Source organism: Apteryx rowi, unplaced genomic scaffold, assembly GCF_003343035.1.
Source record: "Apteryx rowi isolate R43461 unplaced genomic scaffold, aptRow1 scaffold_572, whole genome shotgun sequence".
In the NCBI taxonomy this organism is placed as follows: Eukaryota; Metazoa; Chordata; class Aves; order Apterygiformes; family Apterygidae; genus Apteryx; species Apteryx rowi.
The window spans coordinates 420,161-437,332 of record NW_020450841.1 but is presented as its reverse complement, the minus strand read 5'-3'; the positions used below and the strand labels follow the sequence as shown (position 1 = coordinate 437,332).

General features: G+C 56.8%; 1 protein-coding gene across 1 annotated transcript; it reads right to left on the bottom strand.

The window, feature by feature from the left end:
- Nucleotides 1-2,988: 2,988 nt before the first annotated feature.
- Nucleotides 2,989-4,327, bottom strand: LOC112973916 (metallothionein-1). Its single transcript, XM_026082335.1, has 3 exons — nt 4,259-4,327; nt 4,035-4,100; nt 2,989-3,237 (listed from the first exon to the last, which is right to left on the bottom strand). The coding sequence occupies exons 1-3, from the start codon at nt 4,287-4,289 to the stop codon at nt 3,143-3,145; spliced, it is 192 nt and encodes a 63-aa protein (XP_025938120.1). The 5' UTR covers nt 4,290-4,327; the 3' UTR covers nt 2,989-3,142.
- Between the last annotated feature and the right edge of the window lie 12,845 nt (nt 4,328-17,172).

The window sequence follows — 17,172 nt, the reverse complement described above, 5'->3', positions numbered from 1 at the left end:
CCCACACCCCCCCGCACGCCTCGCGAAATTACTCGCTGCGTGCCGAAACCTCCCTGCTCCCCTCCCCGCCTTGGCTCCTCGCCTGCCAAAGCCCCCGTCCGACAGGCTGCGCTCCGGCTGCGGAGAATCCGCTTGTCTCCGCGGGTGCCTTTGGGGAAGTTGTCCCGAGTCCGGCCCAGCCGTGCGTTGCTGCGGGAGGCCGGGGGCCGGGAGCGCTGGCGCRGGGGGTCGCTGGTCCCGCACCCCGCAAAGCCGGGGCCTGGGTCCCGCCGTCCCTCCCGCACCCCTCGCGCACCAGCCTTGCTTGGGGCTGCTGTACGTCTTGAGGTACATGTACTTATGTCAAACATACCAACACGCGTAAACATGCAACGTGTGCATATATGCAATGCACATTTATATCTATATAAGGACTATCGATATTTGAATGAACAAGCYGCCTGCTGAGGGCAGCGCCCTGCCTGCCCGTCAGGAAGGGGTGTTTCCCTGCCTGCGGCTGGCGGTTCGTGTCAGACAAACTCGGTGCATTTCGTACCTCGTGGCCAGGAAGGGGGGCGCCCAGTTGGTGGCACTTCCAAAAGTGGGGCGGGAGGGGACAGCGGGTGTCCGCGGGGAAGGCGAATTCAAGGTACGAGCACCTTCCCCAGGGGGAAACGATCTTTAAAAGTGGGGCACAGGACCAATTCCCCCGYGCCCGGTACTTGTATCCGGGGATAATGCACCTACCGCTAATTTGGGTGAGTCATTTAGAAAGAAAGTTTGGGGGTGGCATGACGGCCCCAAACGCCACAGGCAGCAAGGCAGTGGCAAAATGCCACAGAGCGGAAGGATTTCTCAGCAACCAAGTCACCGCTGCTGCAGCACAGTTTGTCCCGGCGGCTGCAAAACAGGGGCGGGGGGTACAGGCAGCTGACGCAGCCGGGGACGGGGCAGAGGCAGGTGCTGCAAACACAGCGGCTTTCCAGGAATCGCGAGCCGCTGCCCAGAAGGAGGGATTGCATCCGGACAGCAGTTCCCGAGGGCCCGCAGCCCGTGGACACCTCGTCCCTCCGGCCAGCAACAGTGCTGGCAGTTCCTCCTGCCCGGGACAGTGGCACACGTGCGCTGCTGTGTGCAACCTCCCTGCGCTGCTCGCCAGCGTTTTCCTGGAAGCAGGACAGGAGAGCAGCCTGTTTCCCAATCCGAGAGTTTCTCCTGAATAACTAACTCCCTCCACAGTGGGGAAGATTACGGGAGAGATGAGCTGTGCCTCCCCCRTGCCGTGGGTTTGCGGAAATGCCGGGGTGCAGGCATGTGCCAGGCGCCGGAAGGAAGAGGCGATTCCGGAGGATTTCGCTCCCGGCGGTGAAAGCTCGGCTGTTAGCGAGCAGATTGGCACGGCTGCCCGTGCCGTGGCCCCGACAGCAGCGGGGGCTCGGCGGGAGGGGCCGAGCGCCGCCGCGGCCCCGGGGCTCRGCGGGGAGGGCAGYGCGGTGGTGGCATGGGAGCATCCCGCTCCGCAGCAGCGCGGCTGGTTTCCCAGCAGCCCTAAAGCGAGCGGAGAAACCGCGGCGGGCTGGGTCCATCGCACTCTTCCTCCCGGGGCCCGCGTCTCCAAAGGCAGCCGCCTCRGGACCTGCCCGCACGTGGCTGCGTCACCCCCCAAAGCACAGAGGAGCAGGGAGCGAGGGTGCTGGCACTGCATCCCGTGGGTGCCGGGAGCATCCCTGTGTCCCGGGATTCCGAAACGCCAGGGAAGAGCCAGAGCGGGATGCCAAGCGCTGGCTATGGGGCAAACGGGCAGACGGGATATAACGCGTGGCGGGCGCTCAGCGCTCCTCCTGCCGCAGGCGCCGGGGTTGGGATGGAGTCGGCAGACGGTGGGCTCGGGGCGAACAGAAGGAGGCGTTTCTCCACGTTTCTCCGCGCGGCACGCCRTTAAACCGCAAACCCCGCCGGCAGAGCCCGGTAAGCAGCGGCGCCCCGTCGCTGCTAAGCGGCGTTACTGAGCTCGGTGCGAGGCCCCCAGCTCCCGCCTGTTGTCACCATTCGCTGATCGCAGCCCGACCTCGCGGCGCAGCGCAGGCGCCTGCCGGCGGCACCGCRCCAGCCCGGGCTCGAGCGGGAGGAAGGAGGGGAAGACGTCAGGGCCTGGGGACGGGGCAGAGCATCCCGCAAGGGCGCAGCTAAGGGAGCCGGGGGGATCCGAGAGGGAAGGGCGCTGCAGGCGGCCGGCGGGCAGGGACGGTCTCTGCCGCGCCGAATCCCTCTGCCTTCCTGCTGCCGGCTCAGGAAAGCTCTCGCAGCCGCCAAGAGGCCCGGCCGTGGCAAGCTGCGTTTGCAAAGCCCCGGGATGCGCGAGAGCCCTTGCGCATCCCTGCGAAGCGGCGCGGTGCCAGGGACATGGCCGCACCGGGCAGCAGCAGCTCGGAGAGGGCCTAGAAACCCTGGCGGCCCATGGAAAATCCCCCACCAGGCCGGCGGTCCGGGCAGGGAAAGACGACCATGGCTCTCGCAGCTAAACTAAACTGCCAGAAGGGAAAACGAACTCGTCCTGCTGCTGCGACACCTGTAGCCTGTCGTAGAGACGTTCCCCTGGGAAATGGGCACGGCTGCAGCGTTCCTTACACTGCTGATGGATGTCTGTATTGAAGAGGTGCTCATTAGCCCTGATGCTTTCTGGTGGAGGAAAGAGCATGGGATTTGCCTTTGAGTAACAACAGGGGGGAAAAAAAGTACATAGAGAGAAAATAACCCTGCTCTGAAGACGCAGGAGTATGTGCTGCTATTTGGGAGGGTAGGTTCAAGGTTGGGTTTGGAGAAAAAGGGGCAAAATGAGACCCACTGCCTGCACAAGCCAACGGGGTCCACGAGGACCTGGCTGCCCTGAGCTCTGTGCCGAGACCCCCCCGTATATCCACAGCTCTCCCGCTCCCTGGGGTGAAAGGCAAGGGGAAAACTGCCTCGTCCGACAGAGTCACCAGCGACAGGTTGCTTGTAGGTATTTATATACATGTAACTTTATTTAGGAAGCTTATTACATGTCACACAGGACAAATATTAAAGATATCTGAACATATATAAAAAAACACACAATAAGGTTATTCTTCTTCAGGTTTCCACATATACAGATTTCGGTGACAGGCGGGCTGCCCGCGGACCCCTATTTGCAGCAGCTGCACTTGGTGGCCGGCGGCCCTTTGCAGACGCAGCCCTGGGCACACTTGGCACATCCAGCGGGACAACAGGAACAGCAGCCTGGAGTCGGGATAAAAATAGGTCAGGAATGTTCCCGTGGGATCGCGCTGGGGTGTGTTTAAACAGGAACCACATCAGACCTTGGTTACAAGCCTAGACTAGGCAATTTAAGGGTGGTAAAAAACAGGATGTCTCTCCTTCTCCTGTCCCTAACCTGCTGCTCTGGGCATCTCTCAGCACCCCCGTTCCTCCTCTCACCTCCCCAACCCTCGTGGGTCTTGCTCTCCGGGGAAGAGCATCCTCCCCACCTTCAGCTTCCTCTCCTGGGGTGTCTTTGACATCCAGGTACCCGCCGGGCTGGCCTGGGAGAGGCAGCGGGAAGGCATGGGCTCCCTGAGGGATCCAAACTAGCCCCTCAAGCAGTTCTGCAAATCCTTCGGCACAGTCTTGTGCGGGAGAGGGGAGTGAGCGTGGCTTGGACAGAGCTGCTCCAAACCATGGGACCGGTGTGGAGGCGAACAGGAGAAGTCCGTGTGCAGGTTTCCTCGGGGAGCTCAGCTGCACGCTGGGGATGTCACCTTGCACCAAGCCTCCGGTGTCAGCGGGGGCAAGTAATACACTGATATCTGGGTTATGCTGGGTGGCTTGCGCTGGTTAAGGGAAGTCCTTCCCTGTTTGTTTGGGGGCGGGGGGATAGAAGAGGAACAAACTAGTCTCTGGAAAAGAGACTCTGGAGCCTGCTTCAGCATGGCTAGGGATGCGTAGCGAGAAAACCGCAAACGTTTCCAAACTTTGCATTTGTACCTTTGCCGAAGAGAGGACGCGCCGGTGCCCTCGGGGCCCTGCGACCCGCTTACCTTTCTTGCACGACGTGCACTTGCAGTTTTTACATTTGCAGTTGTCCCCGCAGGTGCAGGTGCCACCTGAAAGGCGCAGAAGGGAGAAGCGGAGCTGCCGAGAGGTGCCGGGCGGGCAGCGGGGTGCGCACACAGCCGCGGCGAGGGCTGCGGCGCGCCTGCCCGCCGGGCCCGGGCCCCGGGGCGGCCGGGGGGGGGGGGGTGGCGGGGGGGGGGTCGCTTACCCGTGGCGCAGGGGCAGTCCTGGGAGTCCATGGTGCCTGGGCGGGAGCTGGCGGCGGCGGCGCTGTGAGCTGCGATGCGAAGCTGAGCCGCGACTCGCCGCCGCCTCCTATTTATCGCTGGCCGGGAGGGAGCGAGTGCAAAACCTCCGCCCCTCGCCGCCTGCACACGGCGCGGCCGGGCACCTGCCCCGGGCGCTGCTGATTCATCCCCCCTCGCCCGGCTGCCCCTTCCCTGTGCCCTGGCCCTCGGCCCGGCCCTGCTGCCCCTTCCCCGCGGCCCGTGCGGGGGCGGCGGGGGGGCTGCGGCAGCACCTCGCCCGCGCAGAGAACGAGGGCACTCGTGGCACGGGTGGCAGCCGCCTGCATCAACCCACAGCAACGCTGAACGGGGGGAGCATAACGCGCGGGTGCAGAGAACAGTCAGCTCTCGTCACGCAGATGACATGAGTTGCCACACGAGCACTGTTTCCAGGGGAAGGGGGCTAAGCGCCTGCCGCAGCCGGTCCTTTACCTGCGTAAAGGTGCTGAGCCCCTCCGACGTCCCRGGGAGGCGCGATAGCCCCAGCTACSCACAGCTGCGGGAGCTCACAGCCCCTTGCTGCTGCTGGAGCGGGCACCCGCCGTGGTGCCAGGGACACGGTGCCTGCCCCAGGCCCCGTCCCGGCGCTCCGACACCCTCCCCGCGAGTGGCAGCAGTGACAGGCAGGACTGGCCCGGCCAGAGCATCGCACTGCCCCGCCAGCGCCCGAGCCGGCAGCTCCCACATCCCCGCGGTGCCTCGCGCGCCTCCGCCGGCTCCCCGCCGCGCTCCCGGCTGCGTTACTTCCTCCCATGCGTGTGAATGAATTTCTGCGAGCAACGTAACTGGTTTTGCACACATGCACGGAAGAGGAGGGAGGCAGGAGATCGGTGTCRCCACCGTGAGTCCGGGCAACCCGTCCTGCGGCCTCTGGCTGCTGGGCGCAGATGGGATATTTGGCGACTCTGTTCACCTACCCAAAAGAGCTCCAAGGATTTGGGGTGGAAGGTGTGAAATCAGTTATGGACATTTGCTTCCTGAAACAGAAGCAATCACCGCCGGCAGGGAGGATCTGCCTCGCGGCCGGGAGGCGTCTGCAGGCTTGGAAAACCCTCCAGCGCGCCGACACTTTCTGGGGACCGCGCTGCTGCCGCCTGCGAGCGCCACGTGCACGGCGGGCGAGTGGCCCGGCCCTGCGCCATCGCCAACCCTCGCGGAGCCAGTGCGGCACAAGCTGCTCGGGGTTTTATCCCAGCCGGGCTTCGGCCTYGGGTGCCGGCTAGCGCGGGCCTCTCGAAGGCGACGCCAGCCCAGCCCAAACGCCGGGCCCCGTAGTATTTTTGCTTGCCGGCTGTCTAGGCTTGTTGGGAGCTTGCTCRGCGCCCTGCTGGGGAAGGGTGCCAGCGGGCTGCCTCTGCCTCTCCTGCATCCGAGCCGGCTCGYGGTGGGGGATGCGCACGTGAAAGCCGCGGGCAGGCAGCGCCTGCGGGCCCCTTCCTCGTCTCGCTTACCCCGGCAGCAGTGCAGGCAGCGGCGCAGGCAGCAGCACGCTTGGGTCCCGCGCGGGGTGGCCGGCGGCAGCGCCGGCGTGGGGGKCAAGAGCGGGTGCCGGCGGTGTGCAGGACGGAGGCGGGCGCTCGCYGGGTGCAGGGCCCGTGTGCATTTGCAGGGGAAACCTGGGCCGCTCGGGGGGCCGCGCCATGCCCCGGCTGCTTTGCAGGGGCTCGGGCACAGCGAGGCCGGCGGGCGGCTCCGGAGAGCAGCTCTAGTTCTGGTACGGACAGGCTGAAATCCTGTTTGCCCCCTTTCTCCTCCACAACTCATGCTGCTAAACACATCTGCCCACTGGCATCTCTAGAGCCAGGAGCAGGCTCCCGCTTTGCCGAGACGTAGAGAGGGAAGGCGGAGGCAGCAAAGGGAGCTCTCACTTGCAGAAAAGAGGGGAAGTGCGTGAAAATGCCCGTTTGCAGATATGCAGCCGGCGACCGCGTGCGAGCTTCAGGAGGAGACTGCTAGGCAAAGCAGGCTCGGAGGAACTCCTCAGCCCCGCAGCCAGACCTCAGCAGGATGTCTGGGTGCTGTTGCCGCAGCTAAATCAGGCCCCAAGCTGCTATAAAGAGAGCTCTGCTGGCAAACACCGGCTCGCCCCCGCGCCACGCTTGGGAACAGCTTTTCAGCGCCGCGGTCTGACGGATGCAAGGTCAGGGGAATGACGCGCCGCCGAAGCGCAGAGGTGCCTCTGCGAGTTTCCTTGCCGGGTATCAGGTGTATGCCGAGGGCGTTAGTCGCCCTCCGCGGCATGCCTTGCTCGCACATGATTGCCCTGACCTCATCGCCTGGAAGCAGGAAAACACGGACACGGCGAGGGACGTGTGCAGAGGCGCTGCAGCACCCAGGTGCTTACAGACCGCCCACCTACTCGTGCATGATGCCACCCACATCCCCACGCATCACCCCGTGCAAAAGTTACCCCGCGCGCCTGATCTGCCTGTGTGCGCACCCGCGGATTTCTGTTGCGGCGTTGTCCCTGCCTCGGCACTTCTCTTTGCAGCGCCTAGTGAATCGCGACTTGCTCGCCCCGGCTAGAGCGATGTGCGTTAGAGCTGTCCCGTGTCGACCGGGCAGAAAGGGGGGCGTCTCGTCTCCTCGGGGTCCCGCACRTGCTTTGCTCCCGGGATAACAAGCCGAGCTTTGCCCGGGCAGGCGAACCGTCGCGGCAATGTGCCATTCCACGTGCCCAGGGAAACTCTTCCAGCCCGGTGGGAACAGAGAGGCGTCGGGCTGCCGAAGCCAGTAAATAACAGGGTGCAAGTGGAGGCACTGCTGGCGGACGCCCGTCCTGCGCCTGGCAAAGGAAGGAGCAGTGCTCCCACCAGGGGAGGGGAAGTGGTGCCCTCACCTCCACCGGGAAGGGCCAGACAAATCCCCGGCTGGAGCATGGAAGAGGGCAAGTCTGAAGTGGGAAGACTGGTTTATTGCCGTATTACTCCTGTTTTGTTCTGWTTGAAACCAAGAATTATTTGGGGATAAATCTTGGGCAATGGCCTGGAGTCAATGGAGCACGGGGGCTGTAAATGGGGCCCGCATCCCGAGGGACGTCCCGAGGGACGCCTCCGGGGCAGCCCGCGGCGGGGAAATGAGCTCYGGAGAAGGGCTGCGTGCTAGAGAGCCAGCCCAGCGCCTCCCGGGCCGCGCGGAGAGCTGCCGCTGGTATCCAGCAGCCGTTTCGAGGCCCCGCGAGCCCTGCTTTGCCTTGTGGATAGTGCTGCGCCTTGGCTGGGGGAGCCTGGGGTTTCCCCGTCTTTTAAATAAGCCTGACGTTGCTGCCCAGAGCRCTCTGAGCCGAGTAAAACGAACAGGATCCCTCCGTGGCAATTATCTGCAGACCTTTACCATGTGAGCGCTCTGTCTCTCGGTGGCTCTGTCCCGTGCATGCAATTACCGACTCCGTCCCTAGGCGCATCCGTGGCGGTCGGAGCTGCGGGATCACCCCGAGACTGCTGGGCGAATGGAAGCGGGTGAGTCAGCGAGGCGCTCGGTGCTGCAGGCGCAGCCGGGGCTCCCGCTGGCCGGGGCTGTGTGCGGGCTCCCTTCCAAACGCCGGCTTGCCGGCGGCTCCTGCCCAGGCACCTGCCCCGAAAGCGTCCTGCCCGGCCGCCGCGCGGCTGCTCGTGGCGGATACAGAGCAGGCAGGTGCTTGCAGGTGGAAACCCAGGGGCCGGGCCATTGCCAGCCACAACCTGCAGACCCCTGGCAGATGGCAAGCGCGGCTTGGTTAGAGCCGTCCCGACCCTCGGTGGGGGATTTATTCCTACTTCTGCCATCCGCGTGGTGCAGGACTTTGCTGGGAGCACAGCCCCCAGGCTAGTTTCAAGGCTCCTGATTTACAGGACAGAACAGTGTCAAACGGGGCTGGGAGGTTATTGCTGCTGCAATGCATGGAAAGATGYGGGGCTCTCCAGGAAAAGCAGGAAGGAGATTATAAATAATCTTCRGGAAGGTGTCTTAGACACAGAGGCACCTGCCCCGGTGACAGGCACCTCTGGCACCTAAATGACTAGAGGTGATTGCTAAAAACCACGGGTTGGTATCAGGGCTTGTGACGGCAGCTGGCGATGACTCAGACGATGGTGCCAGGTAAGTGCGAAGGAACGGGCAACATCCAGCTGCCGAGGCGCTGATGGGTGACCCCTGTTGTCCCTGTGCCCCAGCCCTGGCCTGGGTTGAAGACACGTGGCTCTAGTCACCCCGTGGTCATGCAACAACAGACGACGAAGCTGCTTTCGCTTCCACAGCTAACATCTCCGGTGTCCGTGATTTCTTGCAGCACGCTCAGTCCCCGCAATATGAGTCATCTCAGCGCRGCAGCTTCCCCAGGGTACGTTCCCCCGACGCTCCTCGCCGCTAACAAGGCTTCTGGCTGGTTTAGCCGGAGAGCACAGCCCTCCGGCGAGCGCAGCACGGGCCCGAGCGGCCGGTCGGCATCCCRGTCGCCCGGGGGAAGGATTTATCGGCACAGCTTGGCCAGAGGAGGACCAGGTTGGYGGAGGGGCTCGTGCTTGCTGCTTGTGCTGGGGATTGATGCCGTTCACGCCATGGCGAGCAGCAAAGCGAATTCCCCGCCGGCAGCAGCGCTGGCTTCCTCCGCAGCGTCGGCAGGCTCCCTGCGCAGGGTGTATTTTTCCGGATACGCGGGGATGCAGTTCCCGCTCCGGCTGGCCTGTGTGTGCCGGCTGCTGGGAAGGAGTGCGGCGGGCAGCCGGGCTGAGCTGGTGGAGGGTGGACGGTGCTGCACCCACCGGGACCAGCCTTTCACACCGCAGGCTTTGGGTGTATAAATGCAACCCGAGCCTCGCAAGCAAGCGATGCGCTCTAACTGCTGAAAACCATCAGGAAGCCATCGAGAAGACTGCTGCTTAGAAAGCAGACTAGACTTTTGTTTGACAGGTACCCGAGATTATTACTGGCTGATAATAAACGACAGCGTTTAACCCACRGGAAGGAGGTGCTGGCGTCGTTTTGTTTTGCCGGCGCTCGCCAGCCCTTTGGCGGAGGAGGACGAGGATGACTCACCTCTCCGCCGGCCCCGAACGCCGGCCCCTCTCCCCCTCTCCCCGCCGCTCCCGTTTCTGAACGTGCATACGCCAAGCCAACGGCCTCGGAAACCACTCGGCAGTGAAACTAGAACTGCCGGGTGACATCATACTACGGAGGCTTCTTTATTTTCCCAGGAAATACTAGCGAATGCTTGGTGAAGGCAGCAATCATTAGCAAAAAGCTGTTCTCGTTTGGCTGAAAAGCAAGACTTAAGTCTATAGTCTGTTTTACCTCCTCAGTCACTCAGAAAGAGGCTGCCAGTCTTGGTGGCAAATTTGTGTCTACACCTTGATGAGAGCAGCGATTGCAGGACTGTGAAGACATATCCGAGCCGGTGCTTAGCTAGCTCAGGCATCAGCAAAGACACGGCCTGGGCTAGCGCCTTGCGTAAACACACTCCTTGGTGGGCCTTGCTAGCCTGTGGTAAAGCCTATAGCAATAAAAAGATCCTTTTAATGAGAGCCTGCTCGCTGTCATAAGGATATTAGCAGATTTTCATTAAAAAGGAATTGCACTGCATGCAATAATGCAATGCTTTCATAACTCCGCATAGTGCTTTGATGTGGGTTGCTTGGGATCTGCMTTGCAATCCAGCAGGCTGCACATAGGGCTGTGACTCGAAAGTCCTGGTTTCTGAGCCTGGCTCTGCCAGGGACTTGTTCCATGGCTCTGGGCAAGTGACTTTGAATTTGTTCCATATTTCTTATCTGCAGATTAGATACCAATATTATCTCCTCCCTTGAAAAGAAGCATGGAGAGGATGGTGATTAACACTGTTGCTATCATTTGTTCTTAATGAGGGAGAGAAGGAAAAAGAAAAAATACTGGATCAATATCGTGCTGGGTATCACCCAAGCAATTGGCTCCATTGGGATGAGTTTGACCCTGCAAACTCCTTGCTGACCCTAGTAGGAAACAGTGCTCTTGTTTTCCTTGGTTTCTGGGGTGCGTTTTCGGCAGGAATGGCTTTTCCGGCTGGGCCGGCGCAAGCAGAAGCAGGATGGCCAGTGTCCCCTGGCAGGAGCTCCCCCACAGCAACGGGTGGTTTTGGGGCTGGGCGAGGTGTGTTCGGGCACGTCTGGAAGATGAAAGGGCTGATGCCTCTTTTAATCATGAAACTCTCATAAATGTTAATGGGAATTACTTGGAGGTCTAATGAGGGCAGAATTGCAGCCCCCAAGGGGAGGAAGGGGGTGAGGATGCGTGAAGTTTTGGCTGCGATACAAAAGGACTTGCTTTCTCCCCCCRCGCGGTGACGTCCACATTCCCACCTGCTCCGGGTGCCATCTCCAGCCGGAGGGCAGAGGAGCGGTGGGTCGAGGAGTTACCAAGCGCAGGAGCCTGCAGACCCTTCCCCGAGGAAAGGGGTCTCCAGACGTACCAGCAGCCTCCCCTCTCCTCCTTAGCTCTCCTTCTGCCCTCTTGCTCCTTGCCTCGAACCCCTCCAGTGCTTCCCAGTGTACGTTATTTTTTTCTTCCCTTCCCTTTGCCTCCTTCAGGTTCCCACAGACTTCAAACTCACCTGTTCAAACTGCTCTCCTCCTCCCCTGGCTGAAACGTGACCTGAAGTTTCCAAGTATCGTTACCTTGGGCATATTAATTTTTTTTTCCCCACTTGCTAATTTTCAGAATTAGAAGCTGAGAGAAGGCTGATGAGTAATCCCCTGGGGTGCTGAGCAGACACTTGTCTGAGCTTGCAAAACACCAGCCCCCTCACTATAAATGCATACGCTAAGAGGATGCGATATCCTCCTTGATGACTTCACAGCCCTGCACAGGCCAGAAATGTCGCAAACGGTGGCCCTGGTCGGAACGCTGCCCTCGGCCGCTGCTTTCAGGGGGAGGCAGGAGCCGGGCGCAGCTCCTGAGCAATCCCTCCCGGTCCGAGGGGCTGAGCAGTGCCCGGACCGCCCGGCCTGGCGGGAACTGAGCTCATTTTGCATGGAAATGGGTGCGAAGTGCTCAGTCTGCTCTCCTGGCTCCAGCTCCTGGAGGCAGCTTCTCCAAGGGAGAGGAGCAAACCTGGAGGGGAGAAAGGAGAAAAGCCGCTCAAAACAGCAACAGCTTTTTGCTGCTGCTCAGACAGGCTCAATCTTCTCCGCCTGCTTCATTTCAAAAAATAATCAGGTGTGTAGTCAGCATTGCTTATTCCTCCCTGCTCCTGCGAGCCTTACAGCTATCCTCCTCGGAGGGCCGGAGACGATTATTTTTGACAACGTGTTACCGAGCCCCCCACTGTTAGATAGCTGAGCATTTTTCAGGGTTTAGGATCTCAACAGGGGAGAGCGAACAGGAGGATCCCTGCCAGTCAGATAAGGACACCATGAATTTTCAGTTATATTTGATGTCTTTGCCAACTCCTGGGTGGTTAAAGATCCTCATTCTGTTATCAAGGCCAGCTTCTCCGTATAGTCCGCCTTCTCGTCTTTGCCTAGAAAGCCAACAACTGGCGCCAGCTGTTTTATGATATAGATATATTCCCCCAGGACCTAGGAAATACAAAACGCTGCTCACAGGGCATGAGCAGTCATCAAGCAACTCCATTGCCCCACATCAGGGAGGATGGTGACCTCGATAACCTTGTGCTCGTTAGGGAGATCCTTGCTTCGACTACCAAAATGAACTGGCTCTTGAGTAAAGTGACACTGGTCCYGGCCCCTTTGGCTGCTGCACACCAGCACCTTTTGCTGCACTGCTGTACAGGCGCTGCCAGGGTGTTGCAGCAATGCCTGGACAGTCAGCAATCTTTATGTACGATGTGTAGGATGAGACGGATTTACACCGAATGCCAAAGAAGCCCCTTCCTGCTCACATCAATACCCTGATTTGTTCAAAAAAACGTTCTGGAAACCCGTCATGCAGGATTTTCTCTGACTGACAGGGAAATACCAGAGTAATTCCCCAAATGATGTGGCAGAGGATCCCTCTAGGAGAGATCCTTCAGCAGAATGGGATTTAGTGCTGGGACGAGCCAAGGAGAGAGTGGGAAGAAACAAAAGCATCACTAGAGGTGCAAAGTCCTGGGAAGGCGTCAGCAGCCTGGTTTCCCTTGGCATGCACGGTGCTGAGCTCTCATCTCTGGAGCAGCAGGCTTGGACCTTTGAACCTCTGGAGCTGGYCTACCGAAGCCAGGGCAGAAGTGATTTGGCAAGATGGGGTGTGGAAAGCACTCACGCTTGCTGCTGATACTACGGCTGTGCTGCAGGCGATGCAGCAGGGCGAGAAACCTGTGTCACCGAGCATTTCAGGTAGCCACGTTCTTGGGAAATCGGCCGCCGGACGGTAGTGCTACTTAGCATTGCCACAGCATCTCCAGCCTTGCGTCGGCCACTGGGGAGGACACAGAGCTGTTCTCATCTCCTCTGCTTCGCTGATGGGCTGGTCTCCTTTTGCTGAGCTACATCCTCCCACAAGCTGCGGGAAAGCTTTTAAATCTCAAACGATGCTTGTGTCTGCAAGGCAGCGGTGACTCCATGTGTCCATCCTTTACACCTGCATTGACTTTCCTAGATAATAAAGCAACTGCAAAGTGTTATTTTTGCAACTCAAAAATCGAAGAGGGAAAAACAGCACCAGATGCTATTGATTTGTCATAGATGACCTTAAAAACATCCCAAGAAAGTCCTAATCTCTGCAAAAAGATTCATGCCCAAGGGCAGGTGCCAGGCCAGGCTCTGAGAACCAGTTCTGCACTTGAATACAATCACTGTGTGCATCTAAGTGACTGGTTTCCAGTCTGTACAGAATCATACTGTCTAAACTAAGGAAAATGAACATTAAAAAGGTACAGCAAAGTTATGATTTCAATCTTAAAAGTTTCAAATCCAGCAAATTCTGAGTTACAGCTTTAACAAGCAGCATAATTCAACCATATTAGACTTACACAAAAGTCAATACCATAATTAGAGATGTAAAATAATATTTATAGCCCAAATAATACATATTTAGAGAGAAGCTTGAATTTTCCTATATTTACAATTTTATCAGTCTATAATGGTATATTAGGGTACACTTTTTCCTGTTTTGCTTGGTCAGGTTTACACCAGCCTGAAAGAACAGTACTTTATACTGCTGGGGGATGAGTTTGGGGTTTTGCGAGCTCATTGTCTGAGAGGGCAGCAGCATTTTCTGGACTTTGGAAATACCCTGTTGCTTGCTGGAGTTCATACTGGTGTTATGCCTTTGCGCTGTTATGCAAACCTGGATCAGGAGAGGAGACCCACTGCACGGCTGGCATTGGAAACGGTGCTTATCCACAATAGTTTCAAAAAGGGGAAAAACACCCTCTTTAATATGCCTCATACGGTCGCCACCTCATTATCCGAAAGTATAATGCCACATTGATAGAGTTGCCAGAAAACTTCATAAAAACAATTTAAAAAGAAAAATGTTGTTTTCAAATTTGGAGTCACATGATTTACCTCCGCTGGAGAGGCAGCCAGGCCTGCTACGTGCTGCCCACTTTGCACTCTGTTTTTCTGCTTTTCACATGAATGCTCCCTTTGAGAGCCTGTATCATTCACATGCAGAACAGGAAAGCTACTGCTGACCAGTGCTCGACAAAAAAAAAAAAACAAAAACACAGGGTTTCATCATTCATTCTCTGAGTTGTAAACAGTACCTATTTCTAAATGCAAACCAGGAAACACCAGCCAGCTTTCCTAGAAGTAAATTAATCTTCCCCTTGGTGTAATTCAGTAGCCTTTTTAGAGACAGGGGTGTTGTCCCAGCACATCTTTTTTCAAACCTCCTATCTTGCATCTTGATGTGATGAAGATGATAATTTTCTACCATGCTTTTAAGCAGTGGTGCACAGCAGTGGCAGATGGTAGATTTGCATGCCACTCTGAGAGCACGGGGTATTTGTGTTTCATCAGAAAGTTGCAGTGTTAGAATTATTTTTTCAATCTTAGTCACGTTATTCAGAGTACTTTAATAATTTCTAAAGTTACAACCTTGAGCCAGAGTTTCCCTATAAAGATTGCTCTCGACTATTCTGGATTACATCCTAATATTCCTTCCAGCTAACGCCTGTAACTTGGCTGTGCTCAGCAGATCCTACTATCCAAACTCGCCTTAAGAGATAACCCTTAATTTTTGACTGGAAAATATAGAGGAGACGTCGGTATTCTTGCCTGTGTGTCAGAATTAGGGTGACTGATAAAATTAGTTGTTTCCTACCCTGTTTTTCCCCTGCACTTTCAAATGCTTTTAGTGGAAACCCAGTGCACAAGGTGAATACTGGCCCTGCAATTTTATCAGTTCTGGTGCATGYGGGTAAAATAAGCTGGCTGTAATTTTCCTTCACGCTTCTCCTCCTCCCTCTGCCTCCAGCCCGCGCTGCTGTCTCGTGTCGCTGYGGTGCAACGTGGTGACCTCCTTTCTGCTCCCAGTCTGAGCTTGCCGGSTGCAGCTCCCACCTCTGATCCCTGGCTGGTGGCGGCAGGGCGGGAGAGCAGCCAAGGCCCCGGGCACCGGCCGGGGCTGTGGTGTGCTGGGGGGTGCCAGCCCCCTAAAAGATATTTTCTGTTGATATTTGTGCTTTTGGCCACTCTCAGCCATTTGGCCAGATGGGCACTTGTCAGGCCACCAACATCAACGCGCACCTCTCGCCCTTGCCATGCCCCTGCGTGTGACGGCTTTTTGCAGCCGCCAGCACAAACAGTTTGCTCAGTCGCTGTGTTTTGGAGTCTGTTTCCCCCGGTACAGATAATGGCTGTTTTGGTGAAGGAATGGATGATTTTACCAAGACTGTACAGCCAAAGTCCTGAGAAGCCTCAGATTTCATTCTGCTCTTAATTTTGCTGCTGACTCTTTTCATGACCTTGGCAAAATCACTTGAATCCTGCTTCAGCGCAGAAACAGCTGCTTAGTTTAAAGAAAGCTACAGAGTCATAGTTTCTTAAATTCCTAAAGTTAGCRTATGCCTTGCTGAATCAGAGCCCTCACACTTCGTATCGTGATTTCCACACGGATATCCAAATCCCATGGGTATCCAAACAAGGATAATATAGTTTTCTCTCACAGGGGCGGTTCGAGATTTAATTCAATGGTCTGTCAAGTTCACTCCTGCACGGAGAGCTAAGTGAGGTGTGGTAAGCCAACTTGCAACGGATCAAGAAACGTGATTAAGGCTTGTGCCAAAAGTTGTCTTCGTTCTTATCCAGCTTTGAATTTGCAAGCAGCCGTTTAAACCGGAGAGCCTGGCGGGTGGGTGGGTGGGTGGGTGGATGCGATGCCACCTCACCCCTCAGTGCGTCGCTGGCTCTAGGAACTGGTGCAGGGAGTCGGGTTGGCACCGAGCCTCCCCCGCCACTGAAATCTGCTGAAGGAGATCTGACTCCTGGGTTTTCATAGAAATTTGTAAAGGGTCTATTTATCAGCCAACACGAAAAAACATGCCGAGGTCGGGACCAAAATCRGCATTTATACAGGTGAACTGGTCCTCAAACCTGCAGCGGTGATGGTGGAAGTGTAGAAAACCAGTGGCAACAAAGCTCAGTGCAAGATCTTACGGAAGGAGAAGGTGATTTTATTATACAAAATCTCAAAGCAAGTTGGTTTTACATGCTCCCACTCTCACACTCGCAAACACCAAGACATACATATTCAAGCGTGTTCAAGCTGGGATCRCTTGTGTGCAACACGGATGATGAGAGACACCAACTTTCAAGTCCTCATCAGGCCTCTCGTGTTTTTCTTCATCGGCACTGTCAAACTCATTTCTGGACAGGTCTTTCACATTAGTTAGGAGTGGTATTTTACTATTATCCTCCCGCTGGGCTAATCGAAAAAGGAATGTCATATGTGATACGCTGCCGCCATCCTGTCGGTGGGAGTGCAAGGTCTTCTGCCAGCGAGGTCTTTGCAGAATGCCTTCTGGCCTTGGGAGAAGCAACAACTCCTCAGGGTGACTGGCTGGAAACGGTGTTTTTCATTATCAGTATAGGCTGTTCTTTTAACCTTTGATGTGTTCTTTCTTCTGGTGCTTTCACACACGCACACACACACACACACACACTTTGTTCACACCAGTCTTAATATCTGTTGTGACTCGCTACAGAAGGGGTGGCAATATGAGGAATGTGGGCAAGGCAGCTTGGCTGTGCATCGGGGTTAGATTTTGCCTATTCTCTGCAGGACCTGCACACTAGGTGAATCTGTGGACGTTTATAAAGTAACAGGAGTTACCTACAGTAGGGCACAGCATGGTTATTAGTCTTGAAGTGCTAAACTGCGTGAGTATTTGTGATCTACAATCTAGGTTTACAAGCTTCCTCTGATTCCAGAAATAATGGATTCTGTAAAAATAGACATATAAACCTATAAAAAAGCAGAACAAATGCACAACTGCTTTGAAGTTGCTCTTTCCCAGACACCGTGGTGTATTTTAAATGCATGATTTGTTTTTACTGGCTTTCTTCTTGGTTTGAAATTTTCTTGGCTTAAAAGTAAGAGAGAGACCGACTGCTAATAAAGTTGTGAACAATGTCAATAAGCTTTACCTTGTGAAAGAGCTATTAGAATTAGCTAATAATAAGTATTATTAATGCAATTTAGCGACGTGAATGGAAATGAAGAGAGGGACCACGATCTGCCCCAAACGTCGTGCTGCCGCCACGGCAGAAGCAGGCTCACGCCACACGGCCCAGCTCTGCGCAGCACCCGCCGGCCCCACGCGGCCTGGGGCTGGAGCGCAGGGAGCGGCGTGGCGGAGACGGTGTGGGATGGGAGACACCGCGGCCTCCGCTCTCCTGCCCCCCGTCCTGCCCCCCAAACCCCACAACTGCCCCCTCCA